Source organism: Salvelinus namaycush, chromosome 3 (assembly GCF_016432855.1).
Source record: "Salvelinus namaycush isolate Seneca chromosome 3, SaNama_1.0, whole genome shotgun sequence".
NCBI classification, from domain to species: Eukaryota; Metazoa; Chordata; class Actinopteri; order Salmoniformes; family Salmonidae; genus Salvelinus; species Salvelinus namaycush.
The window spans coordinates 50295139-50304777 of NC_052309.1; the positions used below are offsets into that span (position 1 = coordinate 50295139).

Consider the following 9639-nt stretch of genomic DNA (forward strand, 5'->3'; position numbering starts at 1 on the left):
CATGAATTCAGTCTGACTGCTTACTGTCTTGAAGTTTCCCTTATATATTGAATAACCATCCTAAGATGGCCAGTCAAAAAAAGCATTATCACTACATCAAGTCAAGATAATTCCACTCATTTCCCAAAACTCTTTCCCCACAGGAGGATCTGAAAATCTCCCCCAGCAGAGACTTGCAGAAAGATTATCCATTAATGAATGTTGTTGAAAGTGTTGCTGTAATGCACTGCCTCTTTCCGTAGGTCCACACTTTTCTGGTGAGCTTGCTTATAATTGCTCTGGCTCTGCGGGTGGGAGGAAGGCTGTCATCTATTATTGGTGCTTTCACGACAACTGTAGAACTTGGAAAAAATCAAGGTCAAATCATGTCAGTGATCTTCAGGTCAGAAAGTCGGAGCTCTAGAAAGATGCCCAAATGTCCAAGTTGGATGACCGTTCAAAACGATTTTTCCCCTTTTTCCAGTTGTCTAGAATGTACTGAATTCGGAAGTCGGAGATTTCCTAGTTCCCAGTTGTTTTGAATGCGGCATATAGCAAGATATATTTCATTAAAGGCGATAGGAATCCCCCTGGTAAATTAATGGAGAACGTGTTTACGCCTCACACAGACTGTCGACCAATCGCGTTCACGTTGGCATGCAGCTGCTAAAGTAATCGTTACGCAATCTCTTTTAAAAGTCAGAAGTATGAGTCAAGAAACCTGCCTATTTTCCTCGAAAGTACCTAATGTCACGATTCCAAAACTAGACGATATTACAGAGAAGTTATCTATCTCGGAATATATTTGTAATATTGTACTAGTTGACTAAGTTGTTTTTCTTGAGCTAGCGCCCAATGTATGGAGTCAATTTCACGCCATATGTATTGAATTCAAAATAAAATAAATCGTGAACATGAAAAATAAAGTTGAGAATGTAAACATATTTTCGAGGACGGGTGAAATAATGGATGTTGAAATCAAAATAGAAATGTAAACTAACATAAGACATCAAAACCAAAAAACTTTGTAGGCAAATCATTTTAAAGCGAGAGCAAAACTCTATTAAATGATTTAAAGTCGTTGCCAGCCTGTAGTTAGCCACTGCCAGCCGTAGGGTTGTCCATATGTTTTTATTAAACCAAGTCACGTCGAAATAAGCCATTATGATTTTAGACCCATCACTAATGTATCCAGTTAGCTAGCTATGTAACGTTACATGTATCCACGATGACGACACTCTTAAATCATGAGATTGAAATCACATTTCGCCCTTTACGGACAGCTACTTGGTTTACAGAAAGCATACGAGTAACCAAAAGGTAGTACATGCAGGCAAGAGTGTAGGCATTATTGGAACGTTTTTATTGATAATATCTGTTGGGAAAAAGTTTGGATGTTGCCACACACATACCTACTTGTTAACAAAATTAAGGAAGTTTCCTTTAAAATTATTCATAAATATTATCCTGCCAACCACTATATGAAGAGGTTTAAGGAAAACATCCACTAAAATTCTTTGGGACAAATTTCATATTCACAAATGTAAATTTACAAACAAAACACCACATTTTCTTACCTTACAAAAATAAATTGAACTGTTTTTTAAGACAATTAAATATTCTACTAACAAAAACGCTGTTAGAATTATAAGTGTATGTATGTCCCTTAAGGTCCTTGTGTAATGTGATATTGTACCCCCTAGCCCAATTGTCCTTTGTATATTATTTATATATACTTGTGTTCCCACATGTACTTCCTGTATTGATTTGTTGTTAATAAAAAAAAATATATATATATATATATATACACTGCTCAAAAAAATAAAGGGAACACTTAAACAACACAATGTAACTGTAAATCAAACTGTCCACTTAGGAAGCAACACTGATTGACAATAAATTTCACATGCTGTTGTGCAAATGGAATAGACAACAGGTGGAAATTATAGGCAATTAGCAAGACACCCCCAATAACGGAGTGGTTCTGCAGGTGGTGACCACAGACCACTTCTCAGTTCCTATGCTTCCTGGCTGATGTTTTGGTCACTTTTGAATGCTGGCGGTGCTTTCACTCTAGTGGTAGCATGAGACGGAGTCTACAACCCACACAAGTGGCTCAGGTAGTGCAGCTCATCCAGGATGGCACATCAATGCGAGCTGTGGCAAGAAGGTTTGCTGTGTTTGTCAGCGTAGTGTCCAGAGCATGGAGATGCTACCAGGAGACAGGCCAGTACATCAGGAGACGTGGAGGAGGCCGTAGGAGGGCAACAACCCAGCAGCAGGACCGCTACCTCCGCCTTTGTGCAAGGAGGATCAGGAGGAGCACTGCCAGAGCCCTGCAAAATGACCTCCAGCAGGCCATAAATGTGCATGTGTCTGCTCAAACGGTCAGAAACAGACTCCATGAGGGTGGTATGAGGGCCCGACGTCCACAGGTGGGGGTTGTGCTTACAGCCCAACACCGTGCAGGACGTTTGGCATTTGCCAGAGAACACCAAGATTGGCAAATTCGCAACTGGCGCCCTGTGCTCTTCACAGATGAAAGCAGGTTCACACTGAGCACGTGACAGACGTGACAGAGTCTGGAGATGCCGTGGAGAACGTTCTGCTGCCTGCAACATCCTCCAGCATGACCGGTTTGGCGGTGGGTCAGTCATGGTGTGGGGTGGCATTTCTTTGGGGGGCCGCACAGCCCTCCATGTGCTCGCCAGAGGTAGCCTGACTGCCATTAGGTACCGAGATGAGATCCTCAGACCCCTTGTGAGACCATATGCTGGTGCGGTTGGCCCTGGGCTCCTCCTAATGCAAGACAATGCTAGACCTCATGTGGCTGGAGTGTGTCAGCAGTTCCTGCAAGATGAAGGCATTGATGCTATGGACTGGCCCGCCCGTTCCCCAGACCTGAATCCAATTGAGCACATCTGGGACATCATGTCTCGCTCCATCCACCAAAGCCACGTTGCACCACAGACTGTCCAGGAGTTGGCGGATGCTTTAGTCAAGGTCTGGGAGGAGATCCCTCAGGAGACCATCCGCCACCTCATCAGGAGCATGCGCAGGCGTTGTAGGGAGGTCATACAGGCACGTGGAGGCCACACACACTACTGAGCCTCATTTTGACTTGTTTTAAGGACATTACATCAAAGTTGGATCAGCCTATAGTGTGGTTTTCCACTTTAATTTTGAGTGTGACTCCAAAACCAGACCTCCATGGGTTGATAAATTTGATTTCCATTGATAATTTTTGTGTGATTTTGTTGTCAGCACATTCAACTATGTAAAGAAAAAAGTATTTAATAAGAATATTTCATTCATTCAGATCTAGGATGTGTTATTTTAGTGTTCCCTTAATTTTTTTGAGCAGTGTATATACAATTTATAAAGAGGTAGGCAAAATGTATTCAATAGGATTGGTTGCTGGGAAAGTTGAACCGAAAACGATTTTTGCATTCGTTTTCAAATATTGTTTAAAATCAATTGTCATAGTGTTTTGCTCTCGCTTTAAAATTATTTGCTTACAAGTTTTTTGTTTACAATTCTATACATTTTGCTTTCATTTATTTGGCTTTTGATTTCAACATCCATTATTTCACCCGTCCTCGAAAATATAATGTTTACATTCTCAGCTTTATTTTTCATGTTCACGATTTTTTTTATTTTGAATTCAATACATATGGCGTGAAATTGACCCCATACCAATTGACTCCCATTCACTCCTTGACAGCGGTCCTTGTCCGAGTATCGCCCAGAATGCACCCCGCGGCCCATGGACGACACGTCGACAACGTACGCAATGGGCGTTAAATTTCATATTCACAAATGTACATTTACAAACAAAACACCACATTTTCTTACCTTACAAAAATTAATTGAACTGTAAGACACTTTAAGACAATTAAATACTCTACTAACAAAAAAGCTATTAGAATTATAAGTGTATGTCCCTTAAGGTCCTTGTGTAATGTATATTATTTATATATACTTGTGTTCCCACATGTACTTCCTGTATTGATTTGTTGTTAATAAAAAATATACGTTTTCTTAGTTATACCTCAGTGGTCATCCAAAAACTGGGTTTCCTCTACATAACACAGCCACAAAGACAAATATTGTAAACATTTATGAAAACAAAAATGTTAGCAGTGTGGTTAAGGTTTGGTTTAAAATCAGATTTTAAGAAGATAAATTGTAGAAATAGGCGGAGTTTATGACTTTGTGGCTGTGTTAACTAGTGAAAACTAAAACGTAATTTGTGGGGGCTGAAGTAAAAGGTAAATAACACAACATGATCTAAGAAAATGATAGCTAGTTGTAATAGTCATTTTATATATCTCCGCCAGTGACTGATTAGTCATGATAGATAGCTTAGTATTAAAGAGGCACTTCGCCAGCTAAAGTTAGCTAACGTTACGTTAACGTCGTCAGCCCTTGAGATCAGGGCCTAGCTAGATTTGTTACATAGTCACTTTAGAACATGGTTCTCTAGTTGAAACTATATAACGTTAGCTAGGTAACTGTTAGCTAGCTAACGTTAGACGACTCTCTAATCAGCCTGCTAGCTAACTTACCTAATACCCATGCATTATTATTATTATGATGATGATGCTGCTCTATCCTGAAACGTTGTAAGAGCTCGTTTTTTTAACCTTGTTACCTCTCACTTTAGCTTTAATGCTGTGTTTATTTGCTGGTGTTATACTTCTCTGTATTATTAAAGCAATACTTAGCTAGCTACAGATTGTAATTGGCTTGGAAACCAATTACACGACAGGGCCAATATACTACCAATCAATATGAGATTGGCTATCACGCTGAACCTCACGGGTTTTACTATTGTTGCCGCACAGGAATGTAAATGTCGGAGGACCAGGAAGCCCAGGAGGACGAGTTGCTTGCTCTAGCGAGTATTTACGATGAAGAGGAGTTTCACAGAGCCAAATCTGCACAGGGCGGTGAGATACAGCTATGCCTTGAACTTCCTCCTAGTTTCAAGTTGATAGTCAATGGTAAGGCTGTTTACCTTCCTCTCCATTAATACTGAGTGTCCCTTTTAAAATGAATCAACTGTCAATCAGCATTAAAACCTGAACAATCAAATGTGTTGTATGTTTCTGACAGGAAACAAGCAGACCGAATATGACATATCTTTCCTACCTCCTCTGGTGCTTAACTTTGAACTTCCTGCTGACTACCCTTCTTCCTCATCTCCGGTCTATACACTAAGTTCCAAATGGCTGTCAAGGGACCAGGTGAGGTAGACCCATCAACATGACAAGAAATCACATAACATGTTTCAACAATATTCCCCTTGTCCTCTAGCTTGGAAACCCAACTTTGAATTTCATTGAATTCTACGTTGGGCATAAATGAGCGTTTGGATATGGAAAGTTGTCCCTCACATGACCTCTACAAGCCAGAATGTTGAATACAATTATATTTTAACTTACTTTACCTGTTGTCTGAGCAGTTGGTCCTGTTGTAGGTAGGAACGTCAGACAATATATCCACAGGAAAGTATAATTACATAAACCTTTCAAAGCGCTGGTAGTGCATTCAGGTTTCTATCATGTGAAGCATGCGCACAAGATGAAAATACATGCACGAGATGCATGCATACTTGCCAAGCTCGTGTACGTGTTTACATGCTTCTATGCATGCTTCTGGTGATAAAAATCAGAAAGCACTACCAGTGCTTTGAAAAGTTTATATAATTATACTTTCCTGTGGATATATTCTCACATTCCTACCTGCAAAAGGACCAACCGCACGGACAACGGATGGTTTGTAGATGCTGTGAGAGGAAACTTTCCTGATCCAAACGCTCACTTATGCCCGATGTAGAATTCAACGTCGGGTCTACAGGCTCCTCACCAACCCTTCTCTTTCTCCCCCTCAGATGACTTCTCTATGCAAGCGCCTGGATGGGCTGTGGGAGGAGAACCAGGGCTGTGTTGTTCTCTTCACATGGATCCAGTTCCTTAAGGAGGAGGCCTTTGCCTTCCTCGACGTCAAGTCTCCCCTGGAAGTGGTCAAGGGGGGCAACGCTCCGGTGGAGTGGAAGAGGAGTGAGGCTGGTGTGAAGCGGGCGGGGAGTCTAACCGGGGAGAAGGACAAACTGGAGCCCCTGCTGGAGCTGGACCCCCGTGCTGTCCTGGTGGTTGACCCCCGTACTGATATCCTACCTCAGCTCCTGGACTTTGATGAAGCTCAGCGGCAGAAGGTGTTTGACGCCAAGGCGTTCTGCTGTGGTATCTGCTTCATGGAGAAGCTGGGCTCGGGCTGCCTGTGCTTTAAGGAATGCCAGCACGTGTACTGCAAGACCTGCATGACGGAATACTTCCAGATTCAGATCCGCGACGGCAACGTTCAGTGCCTTAACTGCCCCGAGCCCAAGTGCACCTCCTTGGCTACACCCTCACAGGTAACTTTGACTCTTGTGACATTAATGAGCTCTTGTGACAATCTTATGAGCACTGACTAATGCACTGCCCCTTTTACAGGTCAAGCTCCTTGTCGGGGAGGAGTTGTTTGCGCGTTATGACCGCCTTCTGCTTCAGTCCAGCCTGGATCTGATGGCCGATGTGGTGTACTGCCCTCGCCAGTCCTGCTGCCAGGCTGTGATGGTGGAGCCAGACACCACCATGGGCATTTGCCCTGCCTGCCAGTACGCCTTCTGCACCCTCTGCAAACGGGGATACCACGGCCTGTCCCACTGCAAGGTCACAGCAGGTAAAGGAAATAGTTTACATTGTATTACATAGTTTATATAGTATATTACCTGACAATTAATGAGTTATATGCTGTGCACAGTCTATACACTAAAGATGGTCAATCTAAATGTAGGTTAGAGTAATGGTTATGGTATTGAGAGTGGTCTCTACCTCCTGCCTTGTAGATGAGCTGCGAGGCCTGCGGGATGAGTATATATCTGCCAGTGCCGAGGGGAAGAAGTTCATGGAGCAGCGCTTTGGGAAGCGGGTCATCCAGCGTGCTGTGGAGGAATCCTTCAGCAGGGATTGGCTTAATGAGAACTGTAAAGGCTGCCCTCGCTGTGGCACTAATATACAGGTATGTTGCTCTCCGCACTACACAGCTTTATAACTAGTTAGTATGCATATGTTTTGCTGCTCCTACATGATTTTGATCTATCATCTTCTCTGTTCTGTCTTTATGTGTAGAAGGTTGATGGCTGCAACAAGATGACTTGCACCTCGTGTAAGCAGTACTTCTGCTGGTTGTGTCTGGGCCAGCTCACACGTGTCAACCCCTACAGCCACTTCAACAACTCCTCCTCGCCTTGCTACAACCAGTGAGGGGCTTTGCTATTGTCCTTCTTTTTCAGCAGTTGTCAGTGACAATTGGCTCTGTGACCTGTTGAGATGTAGGATACATAAGGATTATGCACATAGGGGGAAATTCAGATGCGAGTTACACGTGCATCAATTAAAATTTCACTTTTCTCTCTATATGCGTATTCTGAACTTGAATTTAAGCATGGGGAAATTACCAGTGCCAGCAAGGTAAGCGTTTAGGGTGGAGATCAAAGAAACAGGTGTGGCAGAGGTGTGTCTACAGATGCATCCTATTCTAACCTGGACTTAATTCCCTAATAATTCCACCACTTTTATGCACGAGGAAACGGTGAATACAGTTGAGCGAACCTGCCGGTTCCAAGTGGAAAAAGCATCTACTTAATTTTTTCCAATATAAAAAACGCTATTCTCCATGTACTGTAATTTATAAATTGTTAAAAGAGCTAGGTAAATTAATAATTTGTTTGGATAATGGGATTATTAATATAGATAAGGCGATAGGCTATATTATCTATGTTTACAATTTTACCTTGTGATCGCTAGAGATTAATGTGAAAATAATCATACAGTATGGCAGGAAACTACTTGGCTCATCGCACTCTAGTGACTCCTAGGGAGTAAAATCGATATGTATATATATTTTTATTTAACTAGGCAAGTCAGTTAAGAACAAATTATTATTTACAATGACTGCCTTCCCCCGGGCCAAACCCGGACGACGCTGGGGCAGGTAGCCTAGTGGTTAGAGCATTGGGCCAGTAACCGAAAGCTTGCTGGATCAAATCCCTGAGCTGACAAGGTAAAAATCTGTCGTTCTGCCCCTGAGCAAGGCAGTTAACCCACTGTTCCCCGGGCGCCGAAGACATGGATGTCGATTATGACAGCCCCCCGCAACTCTCTGATTCAGAGGGGTTGGGTTAAGTGCGGAAGACACATTTCAGTTGAATGCATTCAGTTGTACAACTGACTAGGTATCCCCCTTTCCAATTGTGCGCCGCCCTATGGGACTGCCTATCACGGCAGAATGTTATACAGCCTGGAATCGAACCAGGGACTGTAGTGACGCCTTAGACCGCTGCGCCACTCGGGAGCACTTAAGTAATATTTTTTTTGCTTTTAAATCTATCCATGGGTTCTGAAACGGAGACAAATATGCATATGTTTTCATGGCTATCTTTGTATATTCTGAACGCGTTTTCCATACATTCAAGTCTTGGGCCGATCAAATTAAATGAACACCGTATTTAAAGGGAATGTTTTAGATAAATGAACAGAAACTAATTGAACAAAAACTCACTGATCAAATTGTGTTTTCTGGGGTTGAATTAAATGTATTTAGTGCGCGCAAGGGAACCACGCCCGCAAACCTCGTTATGCACCTCCATAAGGTAATTCTAAATACCAACTACTGAGAAGTGCGTTTGAAAGGCGTACATTTCCAAAGTCTCAATCGGCCCCATAGACATTCTATCTAACTTTTTTTTTTATTGGCTTCTTAATTAATGAGTAAAAATTACTAATTTCTTGTGTTTCTTTGTTGTTATTTTATAGGCTTTTCCAGGGTGTGGATATTGATGAAGATGATGCCTTTTGGAGTGATGAAGAGGACTGATGTGCAATACCTCCCATGCGTGCTTCATTTGTATGCACTTTAACCGCCCATGGATTTAGCAATACAATTTCTCACCATCATTGATCAGGCATTTACTTACCCAAAATATATCAGTCATTTCTGATGGTTGAATGGCTAGCGGAGAGCAATTCCAGTTAGAAGTAGGCACATTACCTTACTCCATACAGCAGTCAAATACTCAGGGCCAGTATTTTTCTGAAGGAATACTTGTGAAGAGAGTGTGAGCGAGTGTACCAAAAACGAATGGGTTAGTTTGTTTAGATGATTTGAACAGATAACGTTGGTATGTTTTATCAATCTCAATATAAAAAGGAAATTCAGGGATACGGGGGTGAAATCTTACAATCAAGAACAGAGGACAACATTTTGGGATAATGTTTATACAATTGAATGTCTGTCCTTTAGAACCACTTTAATCATGAGTTAACTCTCTGTATACCCGGATACCATCCAAACCATGAGCTCACAGCTTGATGTTAAAAAAAAAAAAGGGTGAATAAAGCTTTGCCAAATGTGACATTCATCCAATGGCCATCAAGAAATATGATTTATGTTTCTGGAAAATGATTTTTAGACACACTGTCCTTTTCTGTATGTTTTTGTTCCTTTTTCACAAATAGGTACACTTTATTTATCATGTAACATGATTTGTTTGAATGGGACACACTCAGGAGGAGGCTGGTGGGAGGAGTTATAGGATTAAGGGCTCATTGT

At 41.8% G+C, this 9639-nt stretch overlaps 1 protein-coding gene across 1 annotated transcript; it reads left to right on the forward strand.

Moving 5' to 3' along the window:
• Positions 1-4128: 4128 nt before the first annotated feature.
• Positions 4129-9439, forward strand: rnf14 (ring finger protein 14). Its single transcript, XM_038978154.1, has 8 exons — positions 4129-4250; positions 4827-4985; positions 5098-5228; positions 5876-6400; positions 6480-6708; positions 6875-7047; positions 7158-7288; positions 8844-9439. The coding sequence occupies exons 2-8, from the start codon at positions 4835-4837 to the stop codon at positions 8902-8904; spliced, it is 1401 nt and encodes a 466-aa protein (XP_038834082.1). The 5' UTR covers positions 4129-4250; positions 4827-4834; the 3' UTR covers positions 8905-9439.
• The last annotated feature ends 200 nt before the right edge of the window (positions 9440-9639 follow it).

Excerpts from the sequence above, each read along its gene's own strand:
- rnf14 (XM_038978154.1), top strand. The coding sequence starts at position 4,835 with ATGTCGGAGGACCAGGAAGCCCAGGAGGACGAGTTGCTTGCTCTAGCG. Across the intron at positions 4,986-5,097 it reads TTTCAAGTTGATAGTCAATG|GAAACAAGCAGACCGAATAT; the intron begins GTAAGGCTGTTT and ends TGTTTCTGACAG. Across the intron at positions 7,048-7,157 it reads GCTGTGGCACTAATATACAG|AAGGTTGATGGCTGCAACAA; the intron begins GTATGTTGCTCT and ends CTTTATGTGTAG.